At 54.2% G+C, this 15,027-nt stretch overlaps 2 protein-coding genes and 2 long non-coding RNA genes across 5 annotated transcripts in view; 2 read left to right on the top strand and 2 right to left on the bottom strand.

The window, feature by feature from the left end:
• The window catches only part of LOC144888201 (E3 ubiquitin/ISG15 ligase TRIM25-like), a 450,981-nt gene that overhangs the window by 16,084 nt on the left and 419,870 nt on the right, over positions 1-15,027 (top strand). The gene's annotated exons all lie outside the window — the stretch shown is intronic.
• LOC144889694 (uncharacterized) overlaps positions 1-15,027 on the bottom strand; it is a 798,143-nt gene that overhangs the window by 759,522 nt on the left and 23,594 nt on the right. The gene's annotated exons all lie outside the window — the stretch shown is intronic.
• Positions 3,949-4,736, bottom strand: LOC144889875 (uncharacterized). Its single transcript, XR_013622133.1, has 2 exons — positions 4,415-4,736; positions 3,949-4,250 (listed from the first exon to the last, which is right to left on the bottom strand). It is a non-coding gene; the product is annotated as an uncharacterized LOC144889875 (long non-coding RNA).
• LOC144889671 (E3 ubiquitin/ISG15 ligase TRIM25-like) overlaps positions 5,132-15,027 on the top strand; it is a 33,352-nt gene continuing 23,456 nt past the window's right edge. Inside the window, exons 1-2 of one of the 2 annotated variants that reach the window (XM_078770823.1) lie at positions 5,132-5,180; positions 8,417-9,082. In XM_078770823.1, the coding sequence (XP_078626949.1) occupies positions 8,462-9,082 (621 nt within the window). In that variant the 5' untranslated portion in view covers positions 5,132-5,180; positions 8,417-8,461. The remainder of the gene's footprint in view (positions 5,181-8,416; positions 9,083-15,027) is intronic. The other variant, XM_078770821.1, reaches the window with a different exon arrangement.

Genomic DNA, 15,027 nt, shown 5'->3' with positions numbered 1-15,027 from the left:
GCCGCCCGTTCACGGCTTTCGTCGACCACAAGCCGTTGGTCTACGCAATGGCCAAAGTCATGGAGCCGCGGTCCACCTCGGCGTGGACTTCACGCTCATGGCGGCCGACCAGACCACCGACACCTCGGTGCAGGCCCTCCGGGCGGCGGACACGGGCCTCCGCCTGGCCGACATCCCCTTCGCGGGCACCGTCCTGCTCTGCGACGTCTCCTAGGGCCAGCCTCGCCCCATCATGCCTGTTTCCTGGCAGCGACGCATCTTCGCCTCCATCCACGGCCTTTCTCACCCGGGCCGGAAAGCTTCTCAGAAGCTGGTGTCGGCGCGTTTCGTCTGGCACGGCCTTCGACGGAACGTCCGCGACTGGGCCAACGCCTGCACGGCCTGCCAGTGGGCCAAGGTCCACCGCCACACCCAGGCCCCGCTAGCACCTTTCACCGTGCCTGCACGGCGTTTCGACCACGTCCACGTGGACCTGGTGGGTCCCCTGCCCCCATGGCGGGGGTTCACCCACCTGCTCACCATGGTGGACAGGACCACCAGGTGGCCGGAGGCCGTGCCCCTCACCTCCACCACCACCGCCGACGTGGCGCAGGCGTTCATCGCCACCTGGGTCGCGCGCTTCGGCGCACCGGAGGACATCTCGTCCGACCGCGGCCCACAGTTCACGTCCGAACTTTGGGGCGCGGTCGCCCGCTCGTTGGGAGTCACGCTGCACCGCACCACAGCCTACCACCCCCAAGCCAACGGGTTGTGCGAGCGGTTTCACCGCTCCATGAAGGCCGCACTCATGGTCAGCCTTCAGGACGATGGTTGGACCGACCGGCTGCCGTGGGTCCTTTTGGGCCTCCGCACGGCCCCCAAGGAGGACCTCCGGGCGTCCGCCACCGAGCTCGTCTACGGCCAGCCGCTCCGCGTCCCGGGCGAGTTAGTGCCCGACGTTACCAGTCCCTGGTCCGCCGCACACCAGCGCTCAGACCTCCAGGAGGCCGCCCGACGATTTGCCCCCGTGCCAACGTCCCGCCATGGTGGCCCCCAGTCCTGCATCCCCCCGGCGCTTCACACAGCGGAGTACGTCTTTGTGCGTCATGACGCGCACCGGGGGCCACTCCAGCCGCCTTACGATGGGCCCTTACGGGTCCTGCGACGGGGCGACAAGTCCTTCGTCGTCGACGTCGGCGGCCGGTCAGACCGGATCTCTGTGGACCGCCTGAAACCGTTGCACGTGGACGTTGACCGACCACCACGGTTGGCCCTTCCTCCACAGCGAGGCCGCCCCCCATCCACAGTTCCCCCCGCTCGACCACCAACCACCGGATCGGACCACCCCCCCCCCCCACGACCCTCCAGGGGTCGCTTCGGCCGGGTCATCCGGACCCCCCTTAAATTGACCCTGCCGGTGCAGGTCGATTCTGGAGGGGCGTGTGTAGCGGTTCCCGCGGAATGTACACAATCGCCTTGCACCTGCCAGGACGGCCACGCGCGATCGCCATGCCGGGCTCGTCTGGACGGGCCCAGACGCGCCTCTCCTGGGCATGCCCTGACTCGCTGTTCCCGGGAACGCCCGAACCTCCCGGGCACGCCCGGTCTTGTCTTTCCCGGGCATGCCCGCTCTCGCCTTTCCAGGGCTCGCCCAGAGCGTCCGGGCATGCCCGCTCTCGCCTTTCCAGGACTCACCCAGAGCGCCCGGGCACGCCCAGCCTCGACTTGCCAGGCCGCGTCCAGGACGCCCCGGCATGTCCAGACTCGCCTTTCCAGGACTCGCCCTTGACACCCGGGCATGCCCGGTCTCGGTTTTCCCGGGCAAACGCCCCGGCATAAATGTGTATATATATTGCTGCCCGATAAACGGGCTTGTGAGAATACCTGAGCTGTTTTGTTTCAATAAAGCAACTCGGACGAATTCCGTCTTTGGTCGCGTCAATTCTTTCGACTCGCGTTGGAGCGCAGCTCCTTCAGGAGCATGAAAACGGTTTTTTGAGGGTGTAATTTGAGGCCCCATCCACTGTGCGCCTGGTGCGGTCGTCCCCCTCCGCCGCCTCCTCCTCCCTTCCTCCTCCGCCTCCTTTCGCCCCCGCCTCCTCCTCCTCCTCATCTTCCTCCCACCGCCTCCTCCTCCTCCTCTTCCCCCCACACTCCTCCTCCCCCTCCCACGTCCCCCTCCTCCCCCTCCCACGTCCCCCTCCTCCCCCTCCCCCTCCCACGTCCCCCTACCCCCCCTCCCCCCTCCCCCTCCTCCCCCTCCCACGTCCCCCTCCTCCCTCTCCTCCCCCTCCCACGTCCCTTCCTCCCCCTCCCACGTCTCCCTCCTCCCCTCCCATGTCTTCCTCCTCTTTCCTCCTCCGCCTCCTCTTCGTCTTCCTCCCACCTCCTCCTCTTCCCCCCACTTCCTCCTCCGCCCCTCCCACATCCTCCTCCGCCCCTCCCACATCCTCCTCCTCCCCCCCACAGCCTCCTCCTCCCCCTCCCACATCCTCCTCCTCCCCCTCCACCAGCCTCCTCCTCCCCCTCCCAAATCCTCCTCCTCCCCCTCCCACATCGTCCTCCTCCCCCTCCCACATCCTCCTCCTCCCCTCCCACATCCTCCTCCTCCCCCTCACACATCGTCCTCCTCCCCCTCCCACATCCTCCTCCTCCCCCTCCCACATCCTCCTCCTCCCCCTCCCACATCCGCCTCCTCCCCCTCCCACATCCTCCTCCTCCCCCTACCACATCCTCCTCCTCCCCCTCCCACATCCTCCCCCTCCCACATCCTCCCCTCCCCCTCCCACATCCTCCCCTCCCCCTCCCACATCCTCTTCCTCCCCCTCCCACATCCTCTTCCTCCCCCTCCCACATCCCACATCCTCTTCCTCCCCCTCCCACATCCTCCTCCTCCCCCTCCCACATCCTCTTCCTCCCCCTCCCACATCCTCTTCCTCCCCCTCCCACATCCTCTTCCTCTTCCTCCCCCTCCCACATCCTCTTCCTCCCCCTCCTCCCCCGCTCCTCGCACATCCTCCTCCTCCCCCTCCCACATCCTTCCCCTCCCCCTCCCACATCCTCCTCCTCCCCTCCCACATCCTCTTCCTCCCCCTCCCACATCCCACATCCTCTTCCTCCCCCTCCCACATCCTCTTCCTCCCCCTCCCACATCCTCTTCCTCCCACTCCCACATCCTCTTCCTCCCCCTCCCACATCCTCCTCCTCCTCCCACATCCTCCTCCTCCCCCTCCCACATCCTCCTCCTCCCCCTCCCACATCCTCCTCCTCCCCTCCCACATCCTCTTCCTCCCCCTCCCACATCCCCCTCCCACATCCTCTTCCTCCCCCTCCCACATCTCTTCCTCCCCCTCCCACATCCTCTTCCTCCCCCTCCCACATCCTCTTCCTCCCCCTCCCACAGCCTCTTCCTCACAGCCTCTTCCTCCCCCTCCCACATCCTCTTCCTCCCCCTCCCACATCATCTTCCTCCACTTCCTCCCCCTCCCACATCCTCCTCCGCTCCTCCCACATCCTCCTCCTCCCCCTCCCGCAGCCTCCTCCACCTCCTCCCACTCCCACATCCTCCGCCTCCTCCCACTCCCACATCCTCCTCCTCCTCCTCCCACATCCTCCTCCTCCCCCTCCCACATCCTTCTCCTCCCCCTCCCACATCCTTCTCCTCCCCCTCCCACATCCTTCTCCTCCCCCTCCCACATCCTTCTCCTCCCCCTCCCACATCTGCCTCCTACTCCTCTCCTCCCCTCCGCCTTCTCCTCCCCCTCGAACATCGATCGGAGAAATCCGTGGATCGGGATTCGGGAATGATGTTTGTTTTGATAAGGCAAGATAAAAAAAATGAGTTGGTGATCGTCCTTTTTGCTCAAAAGTTCGGGTCGGGAGGGAGGTTTTTATTTTATTTTTTTTTTTTTTTTTCCTACTTTCCATTGAGTTTTGTTGACATGGAAAAATATTAAATAAAGACTCCTTTCTCCTCAAAATGATTTAATTTCTTCATTCATCTCACAGATTTACAGACATTGCCCAAATCTCTATGAAACACAGTGTTTGTGTGATTTTGGATGATGTTGAATGTCCTAGCTGAGCTTGGTAGTGAAAGGGCAAGACACCTGTACATGTATATACACCATGACATCGGAAAAACAGATAAACACCATGCCCTTGGCACCTTGGCACCCAAGTACAAAAAGCATCATCACGGGCAGCATTCATGAGGACACTAAAAACAGTTGGTCGACTATCGGGTTCCATCCTGTGATCCGTGGCCGTGTCTGCAGCCAACACAAATTTGAGAAATGAGCCAAGAGTCTTTGTCACATCAGAAACTTTGCAAGCTGGTGAAACTTTCGTCATGTCAGTTTTACTGGGGCCGGCGAATACTTTGACAAAAGTACCGCGTGTATCGTCAGGCAATGGCTCCCTATCCCCATCATACTTGCCGTCTGAGAACTCTGCATAGAAGTCCGAGATTGTAACATCCAACTCGATATTGCACGCAAACCAGTCCTTCACCGTCTTGGAAGAGCCCTCACGGGCTATTGATGCGATCACAATAGGCATTTCAAGCCGATTCTATCACGAATCGATACAGATTTCAGCGGGAAAAATCTCACACAATAGCCGCCATGAATGGCCAACGTAAAATGGGTGAAGTTGCCTGAGGCACTTGCGACGCTCTGCGCAGCACGCACTGCGCATGCGGTGCAGAACGGCGCCAAATTTGACTGAAAAGATCGTTTTTGAATGATTTTTTTCAAAATAAAAAATAAAAAAAGTTTCGGGTCGGGTGTGTTTCGTAGGGTCGGGCGGGGACGATCAACAACTCATTTTTTTTATCTTGCCTAAATGATAACGAGATGAGAACGAGTTTGTTTATTAAACGGGATAATCAGAGATAACGGGTTTAAAATAAACGTTATCATCACATGAAAGGGTTTGAACTCCCGCGGAATGTTCCCTCATTCGGTTATTCATTCACAAGAAAATAAACTTCAGGGGAAAAACAAGATGAAAAATCCAGCTTGTGTTATTAAATTAATCACGTGACCTGCTGGGAGACTCGAATGTGCGGGGGTTCACACGTTCATGCTACGAGGCTGCGTCATCACGTTGTTCATGACGTCACTGAACGAGGCTCCACCCCCTATGACATCAGTTCGCGGAAGTTTTTACGCGATTCAAAATCTTCATCAGCAGGAGAGGTAACATGTCCGTACTCGTACCCGGGTTAAGGAGTTATCAAGTTATTAATGAGAAATGTTGTACAATGATCGTGTTTGTTTCACTCTGCTAATGAAGGAGTGTGTGGAGAGTGCGATCGGGAAGATCCGTGTGGTTCGGCAGGATGACGTCAGTTTTAGGGAGTGAGAGGCAGACAGAGTTCCAGGTTCATTCGTTTCACCACCGAAGGTCGATGGAGGTTTTGTTTTCATGTCTGTTTATCTATTTGTGAACAAGATATCTGAAAGAGTTGTGGCCGGACACGGACGAAACATGGTGGAGACGCTGGTGTGGGACACGGACGAAACATGGTGAAGACGCTGGGTGTCGGACAAGGACGAAACATGATGGAGACGCTGGGTGTGGGACACGGCCGATTTTATTTTATTCCAAGTCGAGGCTCATGTAAGAGCTAACATATGGAACATATAATAAAGGGAGCGAGAGGGGTTGAGGGGGAAGTTCAATAACAGTGGAAAAGAGGAATATCGGGAGATTTGTGGAAGAGAGAGGGAGGGCTGGGTGCGAGGTTAAAGGTTCGAATCCGGCAAACGTTTGAATCAGTTAACGGTTCGAATCCAATAAACGTTTGAATCAGTTAAAGGTTTCAATCTGTTAAAGGTTCGAATCCGGTAAACGTTTGAATCCGTTAACGGTTCGAATCGGGTGAAGATTCGAATCAATTCAAGGTTCGAACCTGGTAAACGTTTGAATCGGTTAAAGGTTCGAATCCGGTAAACGTTTGAATCGGTTAAAGGTTCGAATCCGGTAAACGTTTGAATCGGTTGAAGGTTCGAATCCGGTAAACGTTTGAATAAGCTAAAGGTTCGAATCCGGTAAACGTTTGAATCGGTTAAAGGTTCGAATCCGGTAAACGTTTGAATCGGTTAAAGGTTCGAATCCGGTAAACATTTGAATAAGCTAAAGGTTCGAATCCGGTAAACGTTTGAATCGGTTAAAGGTTCGAATCCGGTAAACGTTTGAATCAGTTAAAGGTTCGAATCCGGTAAACGTTTGAATCGGTTAAAGGTTCGAATCCGGTAAACGTTTGAATCGGTTGAAGGTTCGAATACCGTACACGTTTGAATCGGTTAAAGGTTCGAATCCGGTAAACGTTTGAATCAGTTAAAGGTTCGAATACCGTACACGTTTGAATCGCTTAAAGGTTTGAATCCGGTAAACGTTTGAATCGGTTAAAGGTTCGAATCCGGTAAACGTTTGAATCAGTTAAAGGTTCGAATCCCGTAAACGTTTGAATCGGTTAAAGGTTCGAATCCGGTAAACGTTTGAATCGGTTAAAGGTTCGAATCCGGTAAACGTTTGAATCGGTTAAAGGTTCGAATCCGGTAAACGTTTGAATCGGTTAAAGGTTCGAATCCGGTAAACGTTTGAATCGGTTAAAGGTTCGAATCCGGTAAACGTTTGAATCAGTTAAAGGTTCGAATACCATACACGTTTGAATCGGTTAAAGGTTCGAATCCGGTAAACGTTTGAATCAGTTAAAGGTTCGAATACCGTACACGTTTGAATCGCTTAAAGGTTCGAATCCGGTAAACCTTTGAATAAGCTGAAGGTTCGAATCCGGTAAACGTTTGAATAAGCTAAAGGTTCGAATCCGGTAAACATTTGAATAAGCTAAAGGTTCGAATCGGTTAAAAGTTCAAATCGAGTGAAGATTCGAATCAATTAAAGGTTCGAATCCGGTAAACGTTTGAATCGGTTAAAGGTTCGAATCCGGTAAACGTTTGAATCGGTTAAAGGTTCGAATCGGGTGAAGATTCGAATCGATTCAAGGTTCGAATCCGGTAAACGTTTGAATCGGTTAAAGGTGTGAATCTGTTAAAGGTTCGAATCCGGTAAAGGTTTGAATCGGTTAAAGGTTCGAATCCGGTAAACGTTTGAATCGGTTAAAGGTTCGAATCCGGTAAAGGTTTGAATCGGTTAAAGGTTCGAATCGGGTGAAGATTCGAATCAATTCAAGGTTCGAGTCCGGTAAACGTTTGAATCGGTTAAAGGTTCGAATCCGGTAAACGTTTGAATCGGTTAAAGGTTCGGTTTCGGTAAACCTTTGAATAAGCTGAAGGTTCGAATCCGGTAAACATTTGAATAAGCGAAAGGTTCGAATCCGGTAAACGTTTGAATCGGTTAAAGGTTCGAATCCGGTAAACGTTTGAATCGGTTAATGGTTCGAATCCGGTAAACGTTTGAGTCGGTTAAAGGTTCGAATCCGGTAAACGGTTGAATTGGGTAAAGGTTCGAATCCGGTAAACGTTTCAATCTGTGAAAGGTTCGAATCCGGTAAACGTTTCAATCGGTTAATGGTTCGAATCCGGTAAACGTACATGGGATAAACAAGATGGACACTACAAGGGATTTTAGGAAAAAAAACACGGAATTTGAAGGAGGTGGGTTTGATGTAGTTTAACGGGGGTAGAAAAGATCAAGGTTTTGGATGGGGGAAGATAAGAGATGGTGGTGAACACCTGTTTTGCAGACCCGGAGGGAGGAGTGGGTCTAGTTATACTAGTTATGCTAGTTAAACTAGTTATACACCAAAACAAACAACAAAAACGACCGGGAAACTTATCTTTGAGGAAGTTGGTAGAGGTGAAAATCGCACATCCACAGCTCAGAGACTGGAACCGGAAGTGATGATACCAGGTGAACCTTTCGAACTTCGTTTTACGAAAACTCACATTGAGTGATGGAGCAGATGGTTCCCTCATGAAATCTTATTATAATCTCTGTTTATGTATTTGTCGACACTAGTACATTGTCATGAGACACCTGGCACTCTGTTGTGTTACCTGTTTGTGATGATCGAGTGCACCTTCTGATCATCTTCTTATCCAGTTTGTCATTTCATTTAATACCCTGAATGATTATTCCGAACGTTAATACTCGGGGATTGTTCTTTATGTGAATACGCAAGGAAAATCCCATCAAATTATGGATTCACCCATTCAACACAACACACGGGATTACAACAGATACAAAGTTATCGATTACATCCGAAAAATTATTTGCAATAAATAATGCAGTTCAATAAATAAGACTCTCTGGGGAAGATTGGCGGTGACAGGAGAAATTTGTCAACACATTCCATATTGGAATGAGAGCGTTGTAATTTCAGCATGCTACATTAATTATTTACATGTATATATATACTTGCTCTTCCATGACTTAAATATTTATAATTTTCAATCTCCATTTGCAGGTTTCAATTCAACCCTGCTCCACACTCTTCTCTCACCCCAAGGAAATGGCTTCTTCTTCTTCTTCTTCTTCTGATATTGGAGTTATTTTGAATGAACTCACATGCCCAGTGTGCTTTGAACTCTACAAGGAGCCCGTTGGTTTGCCATGCGGCCACTCGTTTTGTCGGTTGTGCCTGGAGAAATCCTGGGAGAACAGGGAAGCAGATGCAGGTTATGTTTGTCCAAATTGCCGTGAGGTTTTTCCACAAAAACCAAAGCTCATGAAGAATATGATCATTGCCAACTTGATAGAAAATGTGAAGTTGAAAAAGGGAAAGTTTGGATTGGAGGTCCGAGATACAGAACATGGTGATGTGAATGTTAAGGAAGGAATGAAATCAGGGGGCAGTGAGTGTTACTGTGAGCTTTGTAATGGAGAGGCAGCCAAGAGTTGCGTACCTTGTGAGATCATCTGCTGTGCGAAACACCTGAAGCCTCATCAACAGAGAGGGCACAAACTGGTGGATCCGGGAGTGAAGATTGAGGATCTAAGATGCATTGAGCACGGAAAGCCAATCCAACCCTATTGTAAGGATGATGGGAGCTTGATGTGCGTCACGTGCACAGGTGGACAACATCGGGACCACGACGTTGTTGCTTTGGAGATTGCTCATGCTGAACTGAAGGTGAGTAAATCAGTGAAAAAATAGTTATTGTATGTGTTATATCGATACTATTTTGGTTATTTCCGTGAAATAAGCTCATAGAATGTGTCCAGGTGCCCAGCCGCGTGCGTAGCGCCTGGACGTAGACAAGCTCGGTGGTGGATGCCCGGAGGTCCTCCTTGGGGGCCGTGCGGAGGCCCAAAAGGACCCAAGGCAGCCAGTCGGCCCAACCGCCGTCCTGAAGGCAGGCCATGAGCGCGGCCTTCATGGAGCGGTAGAATCGCTCGCACAAACCGTTGGCTTGGGGGTGGTAGGCCGTAGTACGGTGGAGCTTGACCCCCAGGTTGCAGCGACCGCGCCCCACAGCTCGGAGGTGAACTGTGGCCCGCGGTCTGACGAGATGTGCGCCGAAGCGGGCGACCCAGGTGGCGATGAAAGCCTGCGCCACGTCGGCGGTGGTGGTGGAGACGAGGGGAACGGCCTCCGGCCACCTGGTGGTCCTGTCCACCATGGTGAGCAGGTGTGTGAACCCCCGTGATGGGGGGAGGGGGCCCACCAGATCCACGTTGACGTGGTCGAAACATCGTTCGGGCACGGTGAAAGGTGCCAGCGGGGCCTGGGTGTGTCGGTGGACCTTGGCCTGTTGGCAGGCTGTGCAGGTGCTGGTCCAATCGCGGACGTCCCGTCGAAGGCCATGCCAGACGAATCGCGCCGACACCAGCTTCTGGGAAGCTTTCCGGCCCGGGTTGGAAAGGCCGTGGAGGGAGGCGAAGATGCGGCGTTGCCAGGTAATGGGCACGATGGGGCGAGGCTGGCCTTGGGAGACGTCGCAGAGCAGGACAGTGTCCGCGAAGGGGATGTCGGCCAGGCGGCGGCCCGTGTCCGCCGCCCGGAGAGCTTGCACCGTGGTGTCGGTGGTTTGGTCCGCCGCCATAAGCGCGAAGTCCACGCCGAGGTGGACCGCATTCACGCTGGCCCGAGAAAGACAGTTGGCCACGGCATTGTTTTTGCCGGTGACGTGCCGGATGTCCGTGGTAAACTCCGACACGGCGGAGAGGGGGCACTGTTGGCGTGCCGACCACGGCTCTGTGACCTTGGCCATTGCGTAAACCAACGGCTTGTGGTCGACGAACACCATGAAGGGTCGGCCCTCCAGGAGGTGGCGGAAATGGCGAACGGCCAGGTGTAGACCGAGGAGCTCACGGTCAAACGTACTGTATTTGAGCTCGTTCGGCCGGAGCTGCCGGCTGAAACAAGCGAGTGGCTGCCAAACCCCGTTCACCCATTGCTCATGTACGGCACCCACCGCGTAGTCGGAGGCATCCGTGGTGAGGGCGATCGGAGCGTTGAGCACCGGGTGAGCGAGCAGTGTTGCGTCGGCGAGGGCCCGCTTTGAGCTTTGGAAGGCCGCGTCCATTGCTGCGGACCAGACGATGTCGTGCTTGGCCGGCTTGCCCCGGAGGGCTTCGTAGAGGGGCCGCATGAGTTGAGCAGCGCGGGGCACGAAGCGGTGATAGAAATTCACCATTCCCAGGAATTCCTGCAGGGCCTTTATGGAGCGGGGACGCGGAAACATGGTGATGGCCTCGACCTTGGTTGGCAGCGGCACGGCCCCGTTCTTGGTGATGTGGTGGCCCAAAAAATCAACGGCCGTCGTGCCGAAGTGGCATTTGGCCGGGTTGACGATGAGGCCATGCTCGCTGAGGTGCCCGAACAGTGTTCGGAGGTGAAGAAGGTGCTCGGCCCGGGACGTGCTGGTGACGAGGATGTCGTCCAGGTAAACGAAGAGGAACGGCAGGTCACGCAGCACGCCGTCCATCAAGCGCTGGAATGCCTGAGCCGCGTTCTTGAGACCAAAAGGCATCCGTAGGAATTCGAATAAGCCGAACGGCGTGATGACGGCCGTTTTATGGACGTCGGCCGCCCTGACAGGTACCTGGTGATATCCCCATATGAGGTCGATTTTTGAAAAAATGACCCGTCCCGCCAGACGGGCGGAGAAGTCTTGGATGTGCGGGATCGGATACCTGTCGGGGGTGGTAGCGTCGTTAAGACGGCGGTAGTCGCCACATGGGCGCCAGCCGCTCCCTGGCTTTGGGACGATGTGTAGTGGCGAAGCCCACGCGCTATCGGAGCGCCGCACGATGCTGAGGGGTTCTAAAGCGTCGAACTCGGCTTTGGCCACGGCGAGCTTGGCTGGGTCGAGGCGGCGGGCTCTGGCATAGACCGGCGGGCCCGTGGTTGGTATGTGGTGCTCGATCCCATCTCGTACTGCGATGGCCGAAAACGTCGGCCGCGTGAGGGCCGGAACTCCGTGAGCAGGTGAGCAAACTCATTCGCCGCCGGGAGGGCGCATGCCAGCTCGGTCGGAGCGGAGCTGCTCAATGTGCATACCAGGGAGCTGAAGGTTTCGGCGTTGATTAGGCGACGCCGTTGGACGTCCACCAGCAGTCCGTGTGCGCAGAGGAAGTCGGCGCCTAGCAGAGCCATGGGCACGTTTGCGGTTACAAACGTCCAAGTAAAGCGTTGGCCGCCGAAGCAGAGGGTGACGTTGCGCGGGCCGAAGGTGCAGGTGGCCGATCCGTTGGCCGCAACCAAGGAGGGGCCGCAAACCGTGGACTGCCTGTCCTGGTCAGAGGCAGGTATGACGCTCAGTTGGGCTGCACAGGAAGCGCCGTCTGGACACTTTGTCCGTGATGAACAGTAAGTTGCCCGTGTGGCCAGCGCTCATGGCTGGTAATGAACGCCGGCCCGGCCGTTTCCCGGCCTGCCGAAGGTGCACAGGGGTCGGCATGTCCGCGCCTTCTGTCCGAACCTGGCATGATAGTAACACCACGATTGGTCAGGTGGAGGCCCCGGTCGTCGTGCTGGAGGTGGTCGGCTCTGCGTAGCGGTCGCCGATTGCGTCGGCAGTTCAGTCGTCGACCCTGCCGGGTGCATGGGCATTGCGTCGGACGGCGGTGGGCTCCAGGTCGCTGCTGCAATGCGTTGGCCTGCCGTGGAGATCTTGTCGGCTTCCCTGGCGAGGGCATGGGGATCCGTGATCGTCGTACTTGCCAGGGCGAGGCATACTGGGCTAGGCAGCTGACGGAGGAACAGGAATGCCGGAGAGTGCTCGCCGAGCAGCGAAAGCATGTAGTCCATTCGCTCGGACGGGCGCGTGTCACCGAGCTCGGGCAGGTCGAGCAGGCGCCGTGCGCGTTCCGCCGATGGGAGTGCAAAAGCGTCGAGGAGGAGCTTTTTAATCGCACCATATTTGTCAGCGGCTGGCGGGCTCTCGAGGAGGCTCAGGGCACGGGCCGCGGTGGCTGAACCGAGCGCTGCTACCACATGGTGGAAGCGGGTGTCGTCGGCCGTGATGCCTCGCAGGGCGAACAGGGAGTCCGCCCGGGCGAACCAAACCACCGCGTGAGCCTCCCAGAAGGTAGGCAGTTTAAGGGCAACTGCCGTGTCCATGTCGGTAGGTCACCAATGAAGGAGCCGTGCTCCCACGTCGATCGGAAGAATGGACGCGACAAAAAGCTGGAATTCGTCCGAGTTGCTTTATTCAAACAAAACAGCTCAGGTACTCTGAAAAGCCCGTTTATCGGGCAGCAATATATATACACACATTATCCCGGAGCGTTTGCCCGGGAACGGCGAGAGCGGGCGTGGCCGGGCGTGCCCGGGCATGCCTGGGCGTCCCGGCCGAGGCCTGGCAAGTTGAGCGCGGGCCTGCCCGGGCATCCTGGACGAGCCCGGCATGGTGATCGCTCCGCGTCCTTGGTAGGTGCAAGGCGATTGTGAAAACCCAGCGGTAGCCGCTACAGTAAAAAGGTTCTGCCTTATATATTGGTATTTTATTTAAAAATCATCTTTTCAGAAACAATGAGACAGATCCGGACCAAACTTGCCAAGAGGCATCGGGACCATGCCCTTAACCATAGGTTGTGCTCCTTATGGGAAATCTCACCTGGAAAGGGGGCCATGGGCCCCTCCCAAATCCATCATTTTCACGAAAACATCTCCACAACTACCTCAACGATTATGGACCAAATTTGGTACAACGCATCAGGGCCTGTTGCTAGAATCTCAGATAAGCCTGTCCTGTGGTTAAACTGCATATCCGGAGCATTAAATGTGTCCGCTGGAAAGGTTCCAGTAAGTAGGCCCGGGAAAGTAATGTTACCTTTATAGGGTTATCTAGAAATGCCGTACCACAGGGCAATGAAACACCATAGGGCCAGGTAGAATTGTATAGATTACCATGCTCCGTATGTTGCAATGAAGAACAAGAAACCCCATGTACCATAAGTATGGAGCCAGTGGACCATATGCCGTGTAAGAGTTTATCTTTGTTCCCATGATGAGGGGTGTGGTTATGTTAATTAGTTAGGGATTCATGGTAAATTCCCTGTATGTAAATGGCCTCTGTACTTTTCCCCTTGTTCCTTATGACGCACTAAAAACATACGCTACACCTAATATAAACAGTAAATGAAAACCAACCGGAACAGGACATTAAACAATACTGCTGGCGCTGTCAGCGGCCACATCACAACATCATGCAGGCAGGTCCGTGAGGCCACACCCTGAAGAGCAGTGATTGGTCTGGTATTGTCGAGTGATGAGAGGGACTCGCTGATGGGAGCAGGCAGAGATGTCATCGCGATGACATCAGAACCTTGAGAACGAAAGAACGGGGTCCAGATATTTGTCCCTCTCTTGGTCCTGGCTTTGGTCATAGGCGGTCACGTTTTACCTGTGTGGTCGCCTGTGAGGAGATCGCTGAAAGCTTTTTGGGTGCCTTTTGGGAGCTTTGCAAGTGAAAGGGAGGAGTTTTTGGCAGCTGTGTTGTTCTTCAGAGGCGGAAGGGGCCGCGAGCGAGCCGTAGGTGGTCATGCTATCTGCTTGCCTCGCGCCGGTGGCCACTAAGGGCGCAGTGCCACCGCCATCTTGTGCGCTTCCCATGGGGTGCTTTCAAGCTTCAACGACCACCAAGCTCCCAAAGTGCTCTTCGAGACCAGAGCTGAGTGCTGGCAGAAACATTAATTATTTTTTGCTGCGACGAGCAGCTCCAGGAGAGGACCGCGTTGTTGTTGTTGTTGTTGTTGATGTTGGGGTACCTTTTTGAACAGCGCATGTGCATACATGATACACAATGTGCATGCGCGCATTATTGCAACAGATATCCTCATGATTCTACATGTTGCAGCTGGTGACCACACTGTGGTCATTTTTCTCTTGGTATTTTATCATACCCCTTGTCTGTATACGAGTCCGTATGGAGGGTCCCTCAATTAGAATTTTAGTTTTACCATGCATTCTTTTGTTACCGACATTTCTTTCAATAAAGCCAGTATTTTTGCATTATAATTCCGTGTCGGGTTTGAGTTGATTATCACTGGTTCAAAGACGTCCAGTGGGACCCATGAAGGTAAGAGCTTCGTTACCCATCACTGCCCTCATCCCCCGCGCGTATTCACATCGCCATTAGATTGAACGCCTTGGAGTAAAAGCTCAATCGGCTATCCGTCCCCAGGGGTGCTCACCCTGGGAACGCGACAGTAAGGTCTCATGGGATTGTGCTCCTCATCCGGATCTGTCCCCTGTAAGAGGCTGAAAAGGGGTTTTTGCTTCTGTTGAACATGAGGTAATGTCGCTGATCCGACTTCTCTCTTTCATATAATTTTAGTATATCGTATTTTTCAAATTCCATCTGCAGAATGGGGCATGGGGAAATAACCGTCAGTCCCCCACGGCACCCCCCCCCCCCCCCAGCCACCTACTGTCAAGACAGCTGAGAAACAGTTTTAGTGATTAATGTCATCCTGGGACTTTTTCTCGTACAGCTCTAGAGTTAAAGAGAAGAGATGATTTCAAAATTTTAATAAAATTCCCATCACATTAACTGTGCTCCTTATCACAAATGTATATTCCATCTCTATATATAGTTGTATTTTCTGTCTGTTTGTGCACCAAAATAA

This window comes from Myxine glutinosa, chromosome 1, assembly GCF_964187855.1.
Source record: "Myxine glutinosa chromosome 1, kmMyxGlut1.1, whole genome shotgun sequence".
Taxonomy (NCBI): Eukaryota; Metazoa; Chordata; class Myxini; order Myxiniformes; family Myxinidae; genus Myxine; species Myxine glutinosa.
The sequence above is the reverse complement of the archived record's forward strand: the minus strand, read 5'-3'. Positions and strand labels throughout refer to the sequence as shown.